This window comes from Aspergillus piperis (assembly GCF_003184755.1).
Source record: "Aspergillus piperis CBS 112811 unplaced genomic scaffold BO85scaffold_7, whole genome shotgun sequence".
Taxonomy (NCBI): domain Eukaryota; kingdom Fungi; phylum Ascomycota; class Eurotiomycetes; order Eurotiales; family Aspergillaceae; genus Aspergillus; species Aspergillus piperis.
Genome location: NW_020291597.1, coordinates 958,784 through 979,868, shown reverse-complemented (window position 1 = coordinate 979,868; position 21,085 = coordinate 958,784). Strand labels below are relative to the sequence as shown.

Sequence of the window (21,085 nt, the reverse complement as noted above, 5' to 3'; positions counted from 1 at the left end):
TTATACTGTCCTACCCAACTATGCATGCTTGATGTGGGCAATGTCATTTTGAGGATGCTCTTAGCCATACGTGAGAACCTGGTCCTGGATCATTAGGGATAATATTATATCATTGCGCAACCGGGTTGTGGGCATTGTTGAACCTCGTTAAAGTTCTGACACTGCATGAATTTTCCGCGTTACCCCTCCCGACATCAGATTGAACCCAGGCTGCCCCTCTCGTGTCGGCCTGTCTGGTTGGCATCCCTTCGGACTGCGAGTCGGCGAACTTGCCATAATATTAGAGATAGTAGAGACAGCGTCTGCCGGGCATCTGAATAATATGGCCAGTGTTATTTGCCAATTTCGACAAGCATAGTGATGTTTATAGTCTACTGCATATACATTGACCCTCTATACTGCAGATAGTGTCTCACTGAACTAGCAGTATGGGAGGGTGTCGCTTCGAGTCGATAGGATGATTGGAAGCATAGCATCCATGCTCACTAGAGCCAGTGTATTGATCCCAAACATGCATTCAAAATTTTAACGGTGCGATAGGATAATTTTTCCATACACAGTTTAGATCTAAGATTATGCAAAGAGCTTGTTTGCTTTGAGATTTGTTCCTGGCATGGGTAGCCAGCAATGGATCTTATCGCCGCGCTCTCCGACACCGCTGCGATCGAAACGAACCCCGCGCCAATCGCCACTGCAGCGTTTGTCATGTGTTGCTTATCAAGCATCCCGCCCGCGGTCACGCCGCCACTTTTCTTGTCAGACTGCATTCAGCTTTTATCACACACAATAACATCTTTTTGGTGACTGATCGTTCAGTATCTGCTGTGGCCTCGCTTGACTAGCAGACCAAAAGAGTAGATATCCGAGATTGAAATTCTAAATGGCACCTTCTCTCGAGGAGCCGACCGCGGCCTATCTCGAGGCGCGGTCGAAGATGGCCCCGAATCTGGTGGCTCCCGAGCCAGGTATGTTTGATATGAAGCAGGCATATTTGTCTAGCATATGCCCAGTATACTAATATTTGAGAAGAGCATTGCCCTGGACCCGAGTCTGAACAAGCAGGCAAAGGCGATGCCTGTGCGGGGTGCCCCAACCAATCGATCTGCGCATCTGCGCCTAAAGGCCCCGACCCCGATATCCCCATCATTACCGAGCGACTATCGCAAATACGTCACAAAATCCTCGTACTCTCTGGCAAAGGCGGCGTTGGAAAATCTACATTCACCTCTTTACTCTCACACGCATTCGCCGCAAACCCCGAATCGACCGTGGGTGTAATGGATACGGATATCTGTGGGCCATCGATACCAAAAATGATGGGCGTCGAGGCGGAGACCATCCACGTGAGCAATGCAGGCTGGAGTCCGGTGTGGGTGACGGATAATCTGGCCACGATGAGCGTGCAGTTCATGCTGCCCAATCGCGATGATGCGGTGATCTGGAGAGGGCCGAAGAAGAACGGACTCATTAAACAATTCTTGAAGGATGTGGATTGGGGTGAGATGGATTATCTGGTCATCGACACACCCCCGGGGACGTCGGACGAGCATCTGTCCGTCAATTCTCTTCTTAAGGAGTCTGGTGTGGATGGCGCAGTGGTTGTCACTACCCCGCAGGAGGTCTCGTTGCTCGACGTCAGGAAGGAAATTGACTTTTGCCGCAAGGCAGGCATTCGCATCCTTGGACTAGTTGAGAACATGTCTGGCTTTGTGTGCGGGTCGTGCAACACGAAGACCCAGATCTTCCGGGCTACCACCGGGGGCGGAAAGCGACTCGCCAAGAAGATGGGCATTCCTTTCCTGGGCGCTGTGCCTCTTGACCCGCGGGTGGGTATGGCATGTGATTATGGTGAGAGCTTCGTGGATCATTATCCTGACAGCCCAGCATCGATTGCGATCAAGCAAGTTGTCCGCTCGGTTGCTGGGATGATTGGCGAGGATCCCAACGACGTTTTGCCGGAAGATGTGGCGGAGTGATTCTTATCATATATATGATGTTTGATCTGATTTCACGGGCGTTCAGCATTGGGATAGCAAGCCGAGGTCTTTTCATTTGTGGGTGTTTCGGGCATTTTGACCAAGAAGTCATTTAGATACCAAATCTTCAAACCTTTCTCTATTTCCCGCTCAACCTTATTCATCGCTTCTCCTTTTCCCTACTTATTTTGTACTGCCCCAAGGCACTCTTCGTAGTCTTCGCTTACACCATTGGGGGCGAGATATACCTAGCTTGGGGGCTGCGCGGGGGAGAAAGAACCCGTGTTCACGGACAGGAGTTCGTGTGTTTACTGCAATTAACGAGCAGTTAATAACCAACTACCGACTTACGTTATTAGTGCTCACTAAGCCCTAGGCCAAAGCGAAGGAGTTTGCTGCTGTCGATCCTATAGATAGAAACGGGAAATCATATTAAGTGATTTCATGTAACATGATAATGAAGTTCACCCATTCCATCAGTCATATTAACTTGCTGGACAGCTTGGCGACTAGAAACTGCCGGACCGCCCGCCAAGTGAAAAGAAGGGGTCTGAAAAAGGGTGCTTGGCAGATTGCAAGGCGAATCCCCGCCGAGCCATCCATCGGACCATTTCCATCTCACCGTTTGCTTGGCTCTGTTTGAGGGAGACGGAAATCCGCTGATGAAGATCCGCAACGGGGGGTTGGCCCGAGGTTGAACATTCAGGGTGCTCCTCTTGTCTTGAGTGTGATTGGATCTTGATGAGGCCTTCGATAATGCCGAGAAAGATAAGTAGCATTTCTAAACATACAGAATTATTGCTGCTACTACCTAGATGGGTTCAAGATCAACGTTCCCCCGGAGTAGCCGATTAGATAGATAGTAGTCTTGTGTCACGCTTTCTTTGCCATGGCAGGTTAACGGGTTAACCCAAGAAACTACTAGTAACCGCTGGGCAAACAGAAAGTCTATCTCCCAACTGTGTTGTCGGACATCCATTCGTCCAATTTCTTGAACTTCTCTTGGGCAATGATGAACATTACCAAAAAAATCGACTGCCTACGTACGCGGCTTTCCAGGGCTGAGTAAGAATCCTGCTTGTTCAGATCGATCTACTACTGTGTACGTGTGCACAATTGCGAAATGTTTAGCCACGCATGCATGACTCGTCCACTGACGTACTCGGGATTCGAGATTCTTATGTGGACTGGAGCCACGCCGATGCAGCGTACCTTGTGCACTGCTGCTGCTGGTGCCTGAACATTAATGCCGAGTGGCTCAATGGCAGGGCAGACGGTGGGAAAAAGCCGGCGTCCCACGCTGGACTTTGTAACACGCCTAACTCAAAGTTTATCCACGGAACCGCTTTCGAGGCACGCTGGTGTTTCATGATGTTTTTCACTGATGATTGGTCGGTGACCCCTGGCCCTGGCGGTTAGACTGTTTCACCAGGAGCCACTCAGGGACTCGCTCGCCCCGGTCGCTGTCAAGGAAAAGAGGCCAGTCGCCTGTCAAAGGCAGGTTCCTCATGTCCCATGCGCTCTCTGCTGCTGTGAACAGAAGAAAATATAGAGTTTTCTGCAGCAGCACAAGCGGAAGATCGAAGTTGAACCCACTTTCTTTCTCCTCTCACTTCCCCGCCAGTGTCAGGCAAATGAAGATGGATTTCTCCTGGGTTTTCTCCCGTGAATCCAGGCTAACTGGGCCTGGATCATCCAGGATTGGTTGATGATTCCACCGCTGGGCTTTTGGGACCAGACTTGTCCAGCTAGTTGGAACAATGCCACCCCTCCAGCCTCCGTGCTGGGTGGATCGATGTAGAGTGCAAAAGTCTTGGTGTCTTGGGCGAATCAACTATAGTAGGGCCTGCTAAAAGTCGCTCGACGGTGAATAATGCCTCTCCGAACTTTTTCCTTTTCGACTTGCTGCCCTTTTATAGACTGCACTTCTTTCCCCTTTTTGTTTACATTTCTCTTCTAGTTCGTTAACCTTAGTGTTCTTTCATTTCTGTTCCCGCTGTCATTTTCTTTCTCATCTGCTGGGCTTTGTTGGGCTGAGCGCTACTACTGTCTCTCTCTCTTGGTCTGGTCTGTTCGTTGCTCCGCCAGTTGGTTCACTCAGCCTCGTAACATCACAGTATACCAGGCTAAGTCAGGACTTTGGCCCCCATACTGCCTCCCCTTTTTAAAAACTCAATCCTTCTGGAAAGGATTCTATTTCTCAATTCTCAGACTACTTAATACGTTCTTTGTTTTCGAATTGTTTTGTTCTGAAACTTGTCGGGCCCTATCCCCTCTTTTTTTTATAGTCCGCCCGTCGACATCATTTCCAGAGTGAGCCACCATGCAGCTCCTCCAGTCTCTCGTTGTTGCCATTTGCTTCAGCTACGGCGTCCTCTCTTTACCCCACGGTCCGTCAAATCAGCATAAAGCACGTTCCTTCAAGGTTGAACGGGCCCGTCGTGGAACCGGTGCCCTGCGTGGGCCCGCTGCTCTCCGCAAAGCATACCGGAAGTATGGAATAGCTCCCAGCAGTTTCAACGTTGATCTGGCAGACTTTAAGCCCATTACCACGAGTCACGCTGCTGCTGGAAGCGAGGTTTCGGAGCCTGATCAGACTGGCGCTGTCAGTGCTACTTCGGTCGAGAGCGATGCCGAGTTCGTTTCGCCTGTTCTCATCGGCGGCCAGAAGGTCGTCATGACCTTTGACACTGGTTCTTCTGACTTGTAAGTCTTACTGCATCTGTCTACATTTTGGTACGATGGTTAACATCACAAAACAGTTGGGTGCTTGATACGAACCTCAATGAAACCTTGACGGGACACACAGAGTACAACCCTTCAAATTCCTCGACCTTCAAGAAGATGGACGGATACACCTTCGATGTCTCGTATGGTGACGACTCTTACGCCTCTGGCCCTGTCGGAACGGATACCGTCAACATTGGCGGCGCCGTTGTTGACGAGCAAGCCTTCGGTGTCCCCAACAAGGTGTCCCAGTCATTCATCGACGACACGAACTCCAACGGCCTGGTCGGGTTGGGCTTTTCCTCCATCAACACTATCAAGCCGGAGGCGCAAAAGACGTTCTTCGCCAATGTCGCATCCAGTCTGGACGAGCCCGTCATGACCGCCTCGCTCAAGTCCGACGGAGTGGGCGAGTACGAGTTTGGCACGATCGACAAGAACAAGTACCAGGGCAACATTGCCAACGTCAGCGTGGACTCATCGAACGGATACTGGCAGTTCTCCACCCCTAAGTTTTCCGTGGCAGACGGAGAGCTGAAGGACATTGGAAGCGTGAACACCTCGATCGCGGACACCGGTACCTCCCTTATGCTGTTGGACGACGACGTGGTTACTGCCTACTACGCGCAAGTTCCCAACTCGGTCTACGTGGGCAGTGCCGGTGGTTACATCTACCCCTGCAACACCACTCTCCCCAGCTTCTCCCTGGTTCTCGGCGAGTCGAGCCTGGCCACGATCCCCGGCAACCTGATCAACTTCTCCAAGGTTGGCACCAACACCACCACCGGACAGGCCTGTAAGTTCCCTCTTTGCTTTTGCCTGATTGAACATGATTGACTGATTTTGCTGGTTAGTGTGCTTTGGCGGCATTCAATCCAACGGCAAGACTTCGTTGCAGATTCTGGGCGACACGTTCCTGAAGGCCTTCTTTGTCGTCTTTGACATGCGTGGACCCTCTCTTGGTGTTGCCTCCCCCAAGAACTAGTTTCCCTTTGTGGACTTCCCCCGCGTGTAATAATATCGGTTGAGATCTGGACTGTATCCTACGTGGGCAGATGGATGGACAGTTACTCACGTGCATTGCTTTGCCTTGGGTCTGCGAGTCAAGGCGGGGGTCGCGTGGCTGTAGTTACAATTCATGTTACATATTGAAGCAAGATTAATATGCCATATCGGCAAGAGAAAATAGAGCCATTGCTGAAATGATTGTCCAGAAGAGGTAGAGAGTGTTTGTTGCGGGAAATGTAACTAACATTATTTTGTAGATCTGAAGCAACTTGCAGTGCTGAGTAAGCCAACAGCCCTAAACGGTTTTGGGCGATCAGTCCGGAAAGGGAGAAGGGGGAAAAAGGAAAGGAAAAAAATAAAAATAATGACCGTGAATGCAGAGAGTCCCGAGTGCTTCTCAATTGGTCGCTAGCATTATCACTCAACTTGTAAAGAAGAATCATCTAATCTAAATCCCCTTAATTCACCCAATAAACAAGATCCCTCTCAGTCAGGGATCTTGTGTTAGCAGCGACCAAGGTGACGCTCCTCAGGCCAACGGGGGCACTTCTGCGGGTCGCCAGCAGAAGAACCCCGCGGTTCGCTCGACCGCTGAATCACCGTGACTGCGTAGGATTCAATCCTGCCCCTCCTCTCTCGTTCACCACCTCGTCGTCTCTCCTTCTCTTCCTCCAGCCTGCCGGTCGCCCATTCGCAAAAATGGCCATCAACTCTGCCCCCGAGTCCTCCCTCCTTTCCCTCCTCTACCGCTCCTACCCTACCGCCATCTCCCCCGACGCTACGGAGCCCGACCTTCACACGGCCACCCCCAAAATCTTTCCGCAGACTAGCTTTTCCGTCTCCGAAGAGGCCGACGTCAAGCAATGGCTGGCCACCATCTCCGGTCTGCAGACCGCTCTCAGCAAGGATGACAAGCCCGTCGTCTCGACCATCCTCGCCCAGCTGAACTCTCACCTCGCCACCCGCACAACCCTGCTCGGTGCGAAGCCCTCCGTGGCTGATATTGCCGTCTACGCTCTCGTCGCTCCTCTCGTCGAGAAATGGACCCCCGAGGAGCGTACCGGCGAGCAGGGCTACCATCACATCGTCCGTCACGTCGACTTCGTCCAGAACAGCCGCATTTTCGCTCTCCAGATCCCCGATGAGGAGAAGGTCACCATTGACGTGAACGACGTCCGCTTCGTGCCCAAGCCCGTCGACCCCAAGGAGGAGAAGGAGCGCAAGAAGAAGGAGAAGGCCGCTGCCCAGAAGCCCGCCGAGGCTGCTGGCAAGCCCCTCGTTGTCGGACAGGGCAAGCCCGAGGCTGCGGCCAAGGCCGACGGTGCTAAGGGTGACGCCGCTGCCGCCGCCGCTAAGCCCGAGGGCAAGCCCAAGAAGGAGAAGAAGGAAAAGAAGGAGAAGCCGGCCAAGGCTGCGCCCGCCCCTGCTGCTCCCCCGTCCCCCTCCGTCATTGACCTCCGTGTCGGTCACATTCTTCGTGCCGTCAACCACCCCAACGCCGACTCCCTCTACGTCTCGACCATCGACTGCGGTGACGCCCCGGGCACCGAGAACACCTCTCTGGATGAGGCCACCGGCAAGACTGTCCGCACTGTGTGCTCTGGCCTGAACGGTCTGATCCCCCTGGAGGAGATGCAGAACCGCAAGATCGTCGCCGTCTGCAACCTGAAGCCCGTCACCATGCGTGGCATCAAGTCCTGCGCCATGGTCTTGGCCGCCTCTCCCCGCGTGGCTGAGGGCGAGGACTCGCACGCTGGACCCGTCGAGCTCGTTTCGCCTCCTGCCGATGCCCCTGCCGGTGAGCGCGTGTGCTTCGAGGGCTGGACCGAGGGTGAGCCCGAGAAGGTGCTCAACCCCAAGAAGAAGGTCTGGGAGACCTACCAGCCTGGATTCACCACCACCGATGCCCTCGAGGTTGCCTTTGAGATGAGTGCCGTTCCGGCCGTGCAGGGCCAGGAGGGCAAGCCCGCTCTGGGTAGGCTGAAGACGCAATCCGGTGGACTTTGCACAGTCAAGACCCTGAAGGGTGCGGCTGTCCGGTAAGAGAATAAATGATTCGGAGACAGGGGACAGATATAAAAAGGCAGTTTGAATTGGAAGCAAAAGAAAAAGAAAAAGAGAGGGGCTGCTCTGATCACAAACGTAAATAGTTAAGTTATGATTTGATAGCGCCATTGCAAGTTAGACGAGGGAATGTGAATGATTTATTGATACATATCTCTATACCATACACCCCTTAATACAAACATCGATTTAAAGCTTACCCCTCACAAACATTGACCTGCCAAGTTTACAAACCAAACAATCGCGGAAATCTCCCGCTACCGGAACATAACATCATAATCAAACTTGGACCACCACCTTCAGGAACCCCATTCTTGTTTCTTCTTCCATCTTTTCCTTGCCAATATCAACCTTAGTATATATCACATACATACATACATACCATTATTCAACAGAATTACTCTCCGAAGTGACTATACATTATCAGATAATAAACGATCTTCGGTAGTATTTTACCATGCGAGCAGTCCGATACCACGGCCGAGGCGATATCCGAGTCGAGGAGATCCAGGAACCCGGGTCGTGCGGGGTGGGTGAGGTGAAGGTTCGTTTATGAATATCTTATTTTTATTTCGAATCCTAGCAGGTTATTTTGAGTATTATGTTATTCTAAACTTATTATTGTGTTGTGTTGGTTCTTGCAGGGTCTATTATCTTGTTTTATACTGATTTTTGGTACTCTCCTACTGGTATGGTGGTATGATATACTAATATTGTGATACTAGATCAGACCTGCTTTCGTGGGGATTTGTGGTAGTGGTATGAACACATCTCCTTTCCATTAAATCTATCTCTGATATATGCTACGAGCAGAAAGTCAAGGCCAGGCTAAGAGTAGACTGATTAGACATCCACGAATATCTCCACGGCCCGTCCACCATCCCGAGCACTACGCACCCCATAACGGGGGAGAAGATTCCCGTGACACTAGGTCACGAGTTCAGCGGCACGGTTACTGAAGTAGGGGAGGAAGTCACTCGACTCCACGTGGGAGATAATGTGGCTATTAAGCCGAATTTGTTTGATGGTGGGTGTGCGGCTTGTCTTGGGGGTTGGGTGAATTGTTGTGATAATTTGGGGTTTGTGGGGTTTAGTGGTATGTTCCATCTGTCTTTCTCTTTTCTTGTTTTGGTTCTGGGTGTAGAGTAGTGTTTATTGAAGGGTTGGCTGATTATGTGCAGGTAGTGCTGGGGGATTGTCGGATCATGTTGTTGTCAAGGAGAATAGGGCCGTGAAGTTGCCGGAGGGTTTTGAGTTGGATCTTGGGGGTGAGCTGATCTTTTCTTACCATTATAGATGTGGCATGGTGCTGATTGTGTAGCTCTCGTGGAGCCATTGACTGTGGCATGGCATGCAGTCAATCGGTCTTCTATCCAGAATGTTCATGCTCGTACGGCGCTGGTGGTGGGTGCTGGACCCATTGGGCTTGCTGTACTTCTGGTTCTCAAGGCCCGTGGCGTAGAGAACATTGTCGTCGTGGAGGTCGCGTCGCAGCGGAGAGAGCTTGCCAGCTCTTTGGGTGCTACGCGTGTTCTTGACCCCCGGGCAGAGGATGTTGTGGCCACGGTGCGTGCGATGACGGGCAATGCCGGAGCTGATATAGCATTTGAATGCTCTGCTGTGCAAGCAGGACTGGATACCGCTTTGAAAGGGATCCGGGCACGGGGCACAATGACGATTCTGTCTCTCTGGAGCGACAAGCCGGCGATCTATGCATTTGACGTGGTACTAGGCGAAAAGCACGTGGTAGGGTCGGTGATATATGAAGACGGAGAATTTGAGGCCGTCATCGACGCTATGTGGTCAGGTACGTGACTGCCAGACAGCCATGCTTGACCGTTCACACGTTATACCGAAGCTGACTGAACACAGGCAAACTCAACCCTCGGGCCTTGATCACCAGTAAAATTCGCATGGAAGACATCGTCGAAAAAGGTTTCAAATCCTTAATCCACGGCCGAGACAACCAGATCAAGATCTTGGTGGACATTTCGGCATGAAAGTCCGAGACATCCAGGGCGAGTGGGACGAGTATTGATCAGCTGCGGCTGGCGGTGTGTTGCACGACGTGGTCCAAAACCAAATACGTGTGTTGTTACTTGCATTTTAGCCCGTGTTATACATGACAGCATCCATACCATGCACATCTTCCCTCTCACCCGAGGATTGGCGTACTTCCTGAAGGCGCAGCACAGCCAGTTTTCTTGCAATGCCGAGACCAGCAGAACCAGACGTGTCAGCAATGCCAAGGTATTTCTTGATCCGGGCACTCCGTGTCGTAGACTGGTCCGCCCGGGGAGGGGGAAACACGGCGCTAGCTATTGTGCGTGATGTAGAATGGATCCCTGCAGGGTTGTCTCTCAGTATCCATGAGAAGAAGGAAGTCCTCTGGAGAGGAGAGGAGGCGAGGCGAGGCGGGGGACGTACGCTACTGTACTTACCTTTGACATCCAACACGTGTGTGGGAATGAATACGAGAGACTGAACAGGGATGGCAAGTGCAACCACGACAGCATGCTGTCCAGTCTTTCGGAACGGCTGGTGGTGCCAAGCTGTGCTATTCCCGCGCGACTCTGCCGGGGCGGGGTCGATTTCTCGTATAACCTCATCCATCCCCAAGTAGTTCGATGCAGGAGCAGCGTCCAGGCGGGCAAACCCGTCTGCCAGATGTCAACTAGTTAGTTAACTAGTGAGGTAGTTGGATGACTCCACTCCGCCTGATTCAGCGGGGATGGTTCATCCCGACGCCAGTTCGTTCTGGACAATTGGAGATGCTGGCTGGCCATCATGTCAGTTCGTGCTATTCCCGATGAATAGTTAGTCGAATCGAGGTGTCATATATCCTAATATCTAGTAAGCTTAGTGTGTATTTAGTAACAATGATCGGGAATTCGGCAATTGAAGGGGACTTCCTAGGAAATTACTGTAAGTCTAGACCTCGTCGCCACTCCAACATTGCCCCTACACAGACACACAGCATGGTATCGCACAATTAAGTAATACCGTCCCCTATTCAGTATTCCACCTTTAATATATTAAGCTATCAAGTAGGTAGTAGTGAATGACTTACCTCCGAGATCTCCCCACCCTTCACCTCGGAGATAACGCAACTCATCCTCATCTATCTAGTATGCGTTCATCACGCGCACCTAAACCCTTAATCCCTGCTTACCCTTTTTTATTCTTCGTGTCCTTCCCTTCGGTCCCAAATACAAACACAAAGCACAAAGCACAACAGATAGATTTCGGCAATGACTTACTTCTACTTAGTTCGGCTTAGCGTGTATATTAGTCTGCAGAAGGAACATGCGTTCGACCGCGCCACTTTGGGGTAAGTCGTCGGTAGTATGAGGAATCACGTCAAATGGTGCAAAGTTGTTACGAGATGGTATAAAGTAAGTACTTAGTAGGCTAGTCGGTAGTGGTATACGATGTGTCTAGATGCACGGACAGACCTAGAGAACTAGGTACTTGTGGGATATGGAACGGCAGTATGAAAGTGTAGTGATATTTATTTTTATTATTTTTACTCCAAGGTATCTTATGGTCAGGGATAATTGAAGAGTCATAAATGCTTTTCTTTTTATTTGAATCCCAACCGTGCTTGTTCAATATTCATGTTGCTGTTAATAAGATAGTCGGGTTGGCGATGTGAACGTCACTCTTCGACGATGAGAACAGAGGTGGTACACAAGTATGTTGTATCGGAGAATAATCTATTGATCATTCAGTTAGATGCTGAGTCTAGTTCAATTTACTAGCTGATGAATTGGTTACTCAAATACTAAGATGATGAGGTGATGAGTCAAGAGAATACTCTCTCCCTTCAAGTAACCAGCAGTAACGCGAAGAAGACTATGGAATTAGAACGATGTCTTCTACATGCATAAAGGGGCGTAACAGTGGCTGCCGTCGTCTGTATGCATGTCTCGCCTCCACTTACGCTGACCTGCCTTTTTGCCTTTCCTTCTTTCAACCTGTGCTAATTTAAGGAACAGAGAGGCAAGTGCAAGGACTGGAAAAATAATCCTTGCAAATTTTAACTCACGACTGTTACAGTTTGTTTGTCGGAAATAATGAATGATGATCACGATTATTAGTATGGCCTGATCATAAGTAGTAGAAGAGTAATTAGTGTAATAAGTATCTACCTGTGTTTCATCTACCTTATAATGACGATGATAATAAGTGCATAAATCCTGACATTATTACCTGGTACCCTAACTGACACCATACCCAAACTCTTCCTCCCATCTATTAATAACCACACATAAGTATCCATTAACCCAAGACTAGAGTAACACTACTACCTAACCAGCTAACTAACTAACTAGTAAGTAAGTATCCATCGTCCAAGCTCCATCCATCCATCATCTCCTTTTCCTTCCAGGTTTTCTCAATCCGAAGAACCCAAGTGTGTGGATCCCCCCCTCCCCCAAATCCATCCTCACTTTCAATGGTCCTACGGAGAACAATCCTAGATTAGTACTACTTTTCTACTTTAGTTACTAGTTACCTCCCTCCCCTCCCCACCCACGGTTTCAAACTTCAGGCCTGGTTGGTTCTTGTCGCTTTCTTTTTTCTCTCTGCGCAGCATCTCTTATCCGCCGTGTGCCTGATTCTGGCTCTGGCGTTCAAAACTAACTAACTAACCATCCATTCTAAATCTAGTTACTTAGACTAACTAATTAACCCCCGATTAGCCCATCGGCTCCCGGCGCCTCGATCTTGGTCGATTTCCTTGGTTCGGGACGGGGATCGAGTGCAAGTAAACTAATTTATTTTTTTTCTTTTCTCCTCTTGGGCCTCTTACTCGTATACGACTTTTTTCGTTTTCCTTTTCCTTTTTTTTATTTTGCCCCCCTTGTGCTTTGCTGGTGGTCAGCAATTGCTGCAATTCGTTAGTCCTGGGGGTCTTTATTTCATTTTGATTATTATTATTATTACTATTATTATTATCATCGTCGCTGTGCTACTGCTAATACTTTCTGCTACTGTAATTTGAGGCGAAAGGCTGTCGGTGATTTCTTTGACCTACCTTTCCTTGCTGGAGACTGACTTGCCGAAAAGTGCCCCATCATGCTCTGATCGGGATTTATCTAATGAACCCTGTTTGCTAATCGCTTAGAGGGGAACTAATCAGCTTGTCTGTCTCTGTCTGTCTGTCTGACTGATTCCGTGATTCTTAAACTTCTGAAGACCCTGTCGCCTGTCGTTTGCGATTTTGGGTTTCTCTTGTTCTTGTCTTCTTGAACCTTTTTTTCTTGCGCCCTAAGCATGTTATAGCGCTGAGTTCGGCTCTACGCTGACATTGCTATTATTCTTGTTACCTACTTATCTACTACCCCCCTTACCGTTGATATCTATTCTTGGACTTCTTGTTGGTTGTGCTGGCCAACCTTCGTCATGGGTACTCCACTTGTTGGTACCGCTATTATCACCGGCGCGAATGGATTGCTCGGGTCGGAGATAGCTGTCTCGATTGCCAAAGCGCAGCCTTTTGTTCACTTGCTGCTAGTGGCCCGCGATATCAGATCCGACAGCGTCAAGGATGTGACGGACAGGATCCGTCTCATTGGACCCCGCTCCGTCGAGGTGGTTAAGGCAGACCTGGCCTGCTTCAATTCCGTCGTGAGCTTTTCCCAATACACCGTCGAGAGGGTGCGAAGTAAAGAGATCCCTCCCGTGATCTTGTTGATCAACTCCGCCGCAACTTCGTCATACGTTACCGATCAAGTCACACGAGATGGGTACGATCCCGTCTACCAGACCAACTGCATCGCGCCGTTCCTGTTGACCGTGAGCCTGCTCGAGGCCTTCCGCGCAGGCGACGGTACACCGAACGGCGGAGCTCGAGTAATCAATATCGGGTGCTCCTCCATATCCAAGGGATCCCTGGACTATTTTGACGGCGAAGACCCGGAGAGTGCCACCCAGCCGCCAGGAACACCAATTGGCGCCAAGGAAGCGACCAGTCGCTTCGGAAGTAGTAAGCTGCTAATGAGCGCTGCCATGTATGCCCTGCGTCGAAGTCTGGTACTTGTGAGTAGTCCTTCCCTACGGTTCCAAAAGTACCCCACTAACAAAAGCCGAATGGGGTAGACGGGCAACATCTCGCTCAATGTATACACAATGGATCCCGGCGGCTTGACCGGAGAGAGCCACCTAACGACCGATGCCCCGTTATCGGTCCGAATGGCACACCAGACGCGGTCTGGACTCCGGCCATTCCTGCGGGTGTTTTCCAAGAGTGCGATAAACAAGGCTAGCGTTCCAGCCAAAGTTATTGCGAGAGTCGCATTTCAGAAGGAGACGGTGGAGAACTGGGGAAGGGAACGATATTATATCTTGGATAGCGAATACGAGGCCGCATCCGTCATTCCGGCCTTGCGGGATGTGCCGCGCATGGATGGGCTGCTGCAGAAGATCATGCGACAGATCGAGATAGGCGTCAAGGGCATGGGCTCGCCTCAATCAAGAGTATCGCGGCTGACTGCGCGTTAGTTGGCAAGCCTGGAAATACTTTTGACATCATCTCTTCTGTCCTATGCCTTTTGCGCGGTGCTATCCCAAAATTAGGAGCATTTCTAGGGCGTTACTTCGAATCTTTGGTTGAACCTGGGTTTGCAGATAAGGAGTTTTTGGGACATGAAAATCCACATTTGCTGTATTTGGAAATTGTACTGTACAGGATCGATTAGCCGCCAATCAAGATGGATAACCACCGCAGCTGATCCGAAGATAATGGAACCGAGAAAAACGTGGAGTAAGAGAGGAGAGAGACGAGCAAGAGGGAGGTTGCATGGCTGCAAACGGTAGTAGGCCTGATGCCGCATTCGGATCTGGACCCGGAAGGCGGGCCACGCTTGGCGCTTCTTGCTCGTCGCCGCCTTGAGCCTACGTTCGGTCGACGCAATCAATGCTACCGTCAGACTTCGTTGTTCAATTCTCACGCTCGTTCGGTCCCTTGACTCCTTTTCGGTACCTTTTTATTAATCTCCTGGATCTGCGATCCCGCTAACATTCTTCGTCGCCCGTACCCACGTCGGTGTTGTTTTCTTACTCCCCCCCGTAAGCGCATTCCAGGGTTTCTTGAAGCTGGTGGTCATCGCTCCGGGATCTAGGAGCCCCGGAGGTTCTTTGCTTCAGGACCTGTTTCCTAGCTACATGCAATTGTAGGAGAGATGAACCGGCATCACGCCTTCTCGAACGGCTATGCTGCCTACCCTCGCGGCAAAGCCAGCCACAACACCTTTTCTATCTCTCCCCACCGGTGAGCGGCCCCTGCAACTGTCGATGATCATCGCATACCAACACTACCTTCACATGAAATCAATCTCGCTGAAGGCCAATCGGTGGCCTGGCATATCAGTCACCCAAATTCGTTGTGCAGGAGGATGTTTTGACTGACATTGGTTTGCTAGCTTTCAACCGCGCCCACAACCGGCTTTGCGACGTCGAAGACAGCTCCTTCAACGACTGTGTCTGATTGCCGCCATCTCAACGCTGCTGTTGATCCTCATTTTCCCTTCATTTCGAGCGTTATTCCTTCCCGCAGTCTCGCTTGGCCTTGTTTCCTCCGCGGAAGATCTACAGTTAGAAACGGTTCGATACTATGATTTGTCTAAGATGCAGGGCAGTGGAAGTGGTTGGGAGCATGGAGAACGGGTCCTCATGTGCACGCCCTTGAGGGACGCCGCATCTCATCTGCCGATGTTCTTTTCGCATCTTCGCAACCTTACATACCCTCATAACCTGATTGATTTGGCATTTTTGGTTTCGGATTCCGAAGACGACACGATGGAAATGCTGTCATCGATGCTGGATGATCTGCAAAACGACGCCGATCCGAAGATGTCATTTGGAGAGATCTCGGTCATCCAGAAGGATTTTGGTCAACAGGTTCAACAAGATGTGGAGAGTAGACACGGTTTTGCCGCCCAGGCAAGTCGCAGAAAGTTGATGGCTCAGGCACGGAACTGGCTGCTTAGCGCGACTCTGCGTCCGACGCATAGCTGGGTCTACTGGAGAGATGCAGACGTCTTGACAGCTCCGACTACGATTTTGGAGGACCTTATGAGACATGACAAGGATGTTATCGTTCCGAGTAAGTACTACGCGCGACCTCTGCTGTTGCGTTCTAACCTTGAGAATAGATGTTTGGCGTCCCCTGCCGGATTGGCTAGGTGGGGAACAACCGTACGATTTGAACTCCTGGCAGGAATCCGAAACCGCGCTGGCCCTTGCCGAAACTCTGGACGAGGATGCAGTCATTGTGGAGGGTTATGCCGAGTATGCAACGTGGAGACCTCACCTCGCATATCTGCGTGATCCGTACGGGGACCCTGATATGGAGATGGAGCTTGATGGTGTGGGAGGCGTCAGTATTCTGGCAAAGGCCCGTGTCTTCCGGGCCGGTGTCCATTTCCCAGCCTTCAGTTTCGAGAAGCATGCCGAGACTGAAGGTTTCGGAAAGGTGAGACTTTATGCTCGTAATTCTATATGTAATATACTAACTCTAAACAGATGGCGAGACGGATGGGATTTTCGGTCATTGGCCTCCCGCACTACACGATTTGGCATCTTTACGAGCCGAGTGTGGATGACCTCCAGCATATGGAGGAAATGGAGCAGGAGCGACTGGAACGTGAGAGAGAAGAACAAGAACAGGCTGAGCGTGCTGAGCGGGTTCAAACGCTGTTCAAGGACGCCAAGTCGCAGTGGGAGGACGATACTGCGAATATACAAGAAGCCATCGACAAGGAAGGGAAGAGCCAGGCGAGCGACTACTCGTCATCGTCGGATGTCGATAGTACAAAAGGCAGCGCAGAAGGTCCCGTGGCCCAGCCCGCTGCGAAAGAGCAGGGAAGTGCCGCGATCACACAGGAAGAGTCAACAAAAGAAAGAAAACAGGCGAAGCAATAGAGTAGTGATGCTTGGAGCTTCGAGGTTCAGTGATAGTCGAAACGAGCCACAAGAATTGGGTCAGGGAGTTTTCTCGAACAACGGCGCTGGAAACCTCACTATAGACTGACCATACAGCGCTGTGCTGGCCACAGGGCGACTTTCTTTGACTGGAACTACTGTTTCTGGATGGGCTCCTGTACTGTGTAAATGGTGTTGGGGACTATATTTGACATGGCTTTCCTTTCCTTTGCTTCTACTTGATTGTCTGATCACACAAGAAACACATAATCTTGTTGATCTCTGTTATGGCTGAGATGATAGCTTTTAATTATGTACAGCATAGACCAATGAATTCTTACATTAAGTGAAATATTAGCCATCCAATGCGATGCTTTTCGTAAGCAGATATTCATGATGTAGATTTACATTGTGATTCCCACATCAGTCGCATGGCAAGTGCCGTTTGCAAATTAAGCGGTGGCCCGTGCATCCATCGATCTCGAAAAGCACGCGTACCGCGTCCAGAGCCCACCCGGAATGTTCCTCTGCACATCTACAATCCTCAGGAAGGGAACATAATCTAAGCGACTGCAACCCTTCCACAGGTCCTTATCTTCTGTCCTGGAACGGCATTGAGGTCAAAGATGTCCACACAATCCGCCCAGAGCATCCTCTTCACCCACACGGCCCCGCAACAGGCCTTCCGATTACTCGAACTGCCACCAGATCTCGCAGAACTTCTTGCCTCCGACAATCCTCCAACGTACGTCTACAGCAACTCGAGGCCAATCTCTACCCCCTTCTTCCACCCAATTCAAGGAACGCCCAACTAACCAATTGAACCGACAGCCTTGAGATCAAATCCCCTACACCCACCACTGATTCCACCGACGCTCCCGCCGACACCACCCGCGATTACATCAACCTCTGCACCCCAACCCATACCTACCGCATTCGCCAAGTCCAGTCCTCAAACTCACTGCATGTCCTCCGCCCAAGTGACGATGGCGCTCAGCGCGGCGACCTCGCCGTCATCGGCGCCACACAGGAAAACGACGAGCCCGTCCCCGACCTGAACCTCTCGGAGACAATGACTGCGATCGCGAAGTGCGGGTCCACGCTTGAACTACACACCCCGCAGGAAGGGTTCAATATTATCCCCATATTAGAGGGGTTGCTGGGAAAGTATGACTCTAGTGACGACATCTCCATGTCTACAAGGGACGGTGGGATGATGGTAGACTCTACGGACCGGAAACGGATCGTTGAGAAGTTATTTGCTGATGTTCCGGTGTCGAAACTGCAATGTGCGAGGGCCTGGAAGGAAATTTGTGCGTTTGTGCTACCTGCTACGGGTCGTGGGTGGGTGCCGACGGCGAGGGCCAAGGTTGGGGTGTGGAAGCGGGTGGTTGAGGGGGCTGTGTTGCAGGGCATTGATTTGGGGACGCAATTTCTGGTAGGGGATTTGTGGAAGTCGATGCTTGATGAGGATGGGGAGGGCGAATGGCCGAGGGAGTTGTTTGAGGCGGTTGTAGGGAGGGTTTATGAGACTGGTGATGAAGGGTCGTTGTTGGAGGGGGAACTAAAGTGTAAGTTTCCTGTATCCCGGAAGGCGTGGATTTGAGTGGCCGGAGTTGACTCTTTTATCTACTGGTGCAGGGGCTAGCATTGATAAGGAGCGGTGCGTGCGATGGGTTGGTGAAACCTATTTAGAGGCTGCGGCGCCTACGGCGGCTGCTGCTGTTGGACGTAGCGAATTTCTCAACGCTTGGAAGGATCATCTGCCAGAAGGCTGGAGGGAGGAAGCTACGTTTGCGAAGCTTACGGTAGGATATTTTTCTTTGTCTTTCTTGCTCTACTCTAACAGTGTGTACAGGAGGACAAGCATAGATTCCCCGATCCAACGACTGTCTGCTTTGTCAGTGATGAAGATCGGCAGAAACTAAAGAAGAATCTCTCGACAGATGCTAGTGCGTCTACCGCTGCGAAAAAGACGAGAAACTGGCATGAATTATTCAAGAACCAGAAGCGACAGAAGCGTTGAGGCTCTAATTCTAGAGGCATTATGATGTTTATCAGGGTGGAAGGAGGTGTCTCTCAGCACCAAGCGTATTTCTCGTTCAAGTGCCATTCCACATTTGCACCCAAGCCGTGGTCGGCACCAGTCCATCTCAGGCACGCGATGCTGCTCTTCTCCCGGTGAACTACTTCGGCCTTGGGGTCCAGCAAGGCAACTGCCTTTTTCAATAGTGGCGTTGGGTTCCAGAACTCAACTGTTGCCATGTTCCATCTGCACGCTTCGAGCTGAGCACGTCGCAGGACCGCCGCCATGGCTTTCACAACCTTTTCGCCCTGTTCTGGTGAGGTGGGCTCGTCGTACACCCATCGGAGAATGTACAGAGTATTCTCCTCGGGCGTTTCACCAAAGTTCCTGTTCCAGGCACAGTACACCCCGGCACTGTCTTCTCCAGCACCCTTTGCGCGAGGCAATTCGCGGTCGGTATATAACCTCTCCGCATAGAATTCTTCTCTTGCCCAGTGCCATTCAAAGTGCTCGAAGTTCGGTGCAATCGCAATTCTGGGCACTGATGACTTTTGAGAGGCCACCCTCAACAGTTCACGCTCTTTTTGCAAGACCTCCTCACTGCAAATGCTCTCGTGGACGTCCTCTGGTGTCAAAATCCTTGTTTTCGGGAAATTTGCCTGAGCATTGGCAGTGGCATAGACTTCCTCGGAAATGGGCGGCAAGGCAAAATGGCATGACGTGTATGGCTGCCAACCAAATTGAGCATAAAAGTCCTTTCCGATATCAGAAAAGAGAACTGTGAAAAGGCAACACTTTCGAGTCTCTGTCTCCATCTTCCAAGTCTCGATCTTCTCGCTCAGCTCCTGCATCATTCTCTTGGCGTATCCTTTGCCTCTGAAATCCGGCCGACAATAGACACTTCCAATACCATGAGTTGCGACGTCCTCCACAATACCGTCATGTGCCAACATGGCTTTCTTTCGGTATGTTTCGCAAGAACCGAGGATCATTCTATGCTCTTCTGGCTCTCTGCGATCAACCAAGATCCAACAGGTCAAGCCATCCTTATTCAGCCGTTGCTGATACAGATGGTTTTCGCGCGTGATATACGTCTCAAGGTCCAGACGGCCCTTCCATGCTCTGCTGTTGAGACGGATGGACTCAATCCGCTCCCCGGGGGTGGCAGGAACCAGCACCAGGTCAGGGGAGTCCCCTTGAGGGAGCTCCTTGCCGTTGAAATAGGAGTTGTCAGCAGCGATCATGATTGATGTCTACTTGGTAGGAAAGAGGGGTTCGTTCTTGTTGTCTGATGAAGGAACTTGGGTATGAGGGTGAAAGCGATTCCAGTGAAGAGAAGTGGTGAAAGGACTACACGGCGCGTTCAGAGAAAGCAAATGTTTAGAGCAAAGGAGCAACTCCGAAGGTGTTTGACCGGAGTCCGCGCAAGACCGCAAGGGGGGCACCGAATATAATAGATGAACCGATAAGGATAAGAAAGTAGACGTGCCCGGGATAACTTACTGGACGCGCAGGCAGCTGATTCTATTCGCCCCGACAGCCGACGACAAGCGGCGACAAGCGCAGCGGTAAAAGAAGCTGAGGGATGGACTTGCCTGGATTGGGTTGCGTCTCATGCCCCGTGACGTCGAGCGGCGCATGATGACCACACAATTCCTTAGGGCATAGGGCTCGCCGGAATGGGGGGAAATCTGGTCTGGGGTTCGGGGACTACCGGGGTTAGATAGAAATGACGCCGTGGAATATACTGGGCTACAATCTATTTTGGATCGAGTTGTCTAGGAATGATCAAACTGCCCGGAACTTGGTATTAACTTTGTAGTTCTGTTGAATGCCCGTGATGAGTCAGTCATATTGTTTGACTTTCCCCCCTTTGTAGGCAATTGACAGACAAGACAGTTCCCCTACTGGGCAGGCGGTCGGAGAGTACCGGTACCTGTCACGTGGGGCAGCTGTCAGACCCGGCGGGGGTTTGTTCTCTGGATCCCCCCAACCATCTCTCCCACTCGAGGAATCCCCGTTCAGTCTCTCGCAATTGCTGCTGTTCCGTCTGGATGGTGGCGGCTGCTTTCTTATTTCTCCGTCTAGCGTCCCGGGCTGAGGGACGCCTCCTCCATTTACTTGCCTGATCGGTGTCTTAGTCTACGGCTTACAACGGAACTACCCCCGTTGTAGATAGGATTTTCCCCCAGCATTGTTGACGGACTTCTGCCCCACTGTGTGTGCCAACCTTGGGCCTGTTGATACTATTCCCCGTTGGGTGACCAGGCATTCGGATGATCAACCGCTAGACAATATCTCTCCATTCACCAATATTCCCTATACAAAATTTAGCGACCTGGTAGCAGGATAGCGCCTT

General features: G+C 50.9%; 8 protein-coding genes across 8 annotated transcripts; 6 read left to right on the top strand and 2 right to left on the bottom strand.

Moving 5' to 3' along the window:
- The first annotated feature begins 767 nt into the window (after window positions 1–767).
- Window positions 768–2,118, top strand: nbp35 (Fe-S cluster-binding ATPase). The gene is made up of 2 exons (XM_025659983.1): window positions 768–965; window positions 1,030–2,118. The coding sequence occupies exons 1-2, from the start codon at window positions 881–883 to the stop codon at window positions 1,974–1,976; spliced, it is 1,032 nt and encodes a 343-aa protein (XP_025516533.1). The 5' UTR covers window positions 768–880; the 3' UTR covers window positions 1,977–2,118.
- Window positions 2,119–3,824: 1,706 nt separating this feature from the next.
- BO85DRAFT_448623 (pepsin-like aspartic protease) lies at window positions 3,825–5,906 on the top strand. The gene is made up of 3 exons (XM_025659982.1): window positions 3,825–4,682; window positions 4,739–5,499; window positions 5,558–5,906. Exons 1-3 carry the CDS (start codon window positions 4,300–4,302, stop codon window positions 5,686–5,688), a joined length of 1,275 nt encoding a protein of 424 aa, XP_025516532.1. The 5' UTR covers window positions 3,825–4,299; the 3' UTR covers window positions 5,689–5,906.
- A 214-nt stretch (window positions 5,907–6,120) lies between these two features.
- BO85DRAFT_448622 (putative cofactor for methionyl- and glutamyl-tRNA synthetases) lies at window positions 6,121–7,978 on the top strand. Its single transcript, XM_025659981.1, has one exon. The coding sequence runs from the start codon at window positions 6,411–6,413 to the stop codon at window positions 7,752–7,754; it is 1,344 nt and encodes a 447-aa protein (XP_025516531.1). The 5' UTR covers window positions 6,121–6,410; the 3' UTR covers window positions 7,755–7,978.
- Window positions 7,979–8,026: 48 nt separating this feature from the next.
- On the top strand, window positions 8,027–10,120 carry BO85DRAFT_419374 (2,3-butanediol dehydrogenase). The gene is made up of 6 exons (XM_025657857.1): window positions 8,027–8,319; window positions 8,501–8,534; window positions 8,623–8,871; window positions 8,957–9,043; window positions 9,097–9,582; window positions 9,648–10,120. The coding sequence occupies exons 1-6, from the start codon at window positions 8,233–8,235 to the stop codon at window positions 9,773–9,775; spliced, it is 1,071 nt and encodes a 356-aa protein (XP_025516530.1). The 5' UTR covers window positions 8,027–8,232; the 3' UTR covers window positions 9,776–10,120.
- On the bottom strand, window positions 9,882–10,561 carry BO85DRAFT_487326 (uncharacterized protein; the record flags this gene model as incomplete). Its single annotated transcript, XM_025663449.1, has 3 exons — window positions 9,882–10,120; window positions 10,217–10,435; window positions 10,483–10,561. The coding sequence occupies 3 exons, from the start codon at window positions 10,559–10,561 to the stop codon at window positions 9,882–9,884; spliced, it is 537 nt and encodes a 178-aa protein (XP_025516529.1).
- Window positions 10,562–13,181: 2,620 nt separating this feature from the next.
- Window positions 13,182–16,700, top strand: BO85DRAFT_487325 (Anp1-domain-containing protein; the record flags this gene model as incomplete). Its single annotated transcript, XM_025663448.1, has 5 exons — window positions 13,182–13,817; window positions 13,878–14,278; window positions 15,200–15,882; window positions 15,932–16,251; window positions 16,302–16,700. 5 exons carry the CDS (start codon window positions 13,182–13,184, stop codon window positions 16,698–16,700), a joined length of 2,439 nt encoding a protein of 812 aa, XP_025516528.1.
- A 626-nt stretch (window positions 16,701–17,326) lies between these two features.
- BO85DRAFT_487324 (putative sister chromatid cohesion protein Dcc1) lies at window positions 17,327–18,726 on the top strand (the record flags this gene model as incomplete). The annotated part of the gene is made up of 4 exons (XM_025663447.1): window positions 17,327–17,445; window positions 17,532–18,271; window positions 18,342–18,508; window positions 18,559–18,726. 4 exons carry the CDS (start codon window positions 17,327–17,329, stop codon window positions 18,724–18,726), a joined length of 1,194 nt encoding a protein of 397 aa, XP_025516527.1.
- Window positions 18,507–20,284, bottom strand: BO85DRAFT_448617 (uncharacterized protein). Its single transcript, XM_025659980.1, has one exon. It carries the CDS (start codon window positions 19,968–19,970, stop codon window positions 18,780–18,782), a length of 1,191 nt encoding a protein of 396 aa, XP_025516526.1. The 5' UTR covers window positions 19,971–20,284; the 3' UTR covers window positions 18,507–18,779.
- Window positions 20,285–21,085: the final 801 nt, after the last annotated feature.

Coding starts and splice junctions, on each gene's coding strand:
- nbp35 (XM_025659983.1), top strand. CDS start 881: ATGGCACCTTCTCTCGAGGAGCCGACCGCGGCCTATCTCGAGGCGCGG. Junction 966..1,029: donor TCTGGTGGCTCCCGAGCCAG/GTATGTTTGATA, acceptor ATATTTGAGAAG/AGCATTGCCCTGGACCCGAG.
- BO85DRAFT_448623 (XM_025659982.1), top strand. CDS start 4,300: ATGCAGCTCCTCCAGTCTCTCGTTGTTGCCATTTGCTTCAGCTACGGC. Junction 4,683..4,738: donor GACACTGGTTCTTCTGACTT/GTAAGTCTTACT, acceptor ATCACAAAACAG/TTGGGTGCTTGATACGAACC. Junction 5,500..5,557: donor CACCACCACCGGACAGGCCT/GTAAGTTCCCTC, acceptor TTTGCTGGTTAG/TGTGCTTTGGCGGCATTCAA.
- BO85DRAFT_448622 (XM_025659981.1), top strand. CDS start 6,411: ATGGCCATCAACTCTGCCCCCGAGTCCTCCCTCCTTTCCCTCCTCTAC.
- BO85DRAFT_419374 (XM_025657857.1), top strand. CDS start 8,233: ATGCGAGCAGTCCGATACCACGGCCGAGGCGATATCCGAGTCGAGGAG. Junction 8,535..8,622: donor CGTGGGGATTTGTGGTAGTG/GTATGAACACAT, acceptor TAGACTGATTAG/ACATCCACGAATATCTCCAC. Junction 8,872..8,956: donor GGGGTTTGTGGGGTTTAGTG/GTATGTTCCATC, acceptor GATTATGTGCAG/GTAGTGCTGGGGGATTGTCG.
- BO85DRAFT_448617 (XM_025659980.1), bottom strand. CDS start 19,970: ATGATCGCTGCTGACAACTCCTATTTCAACGGCAAGGAGCTCCCTCAA.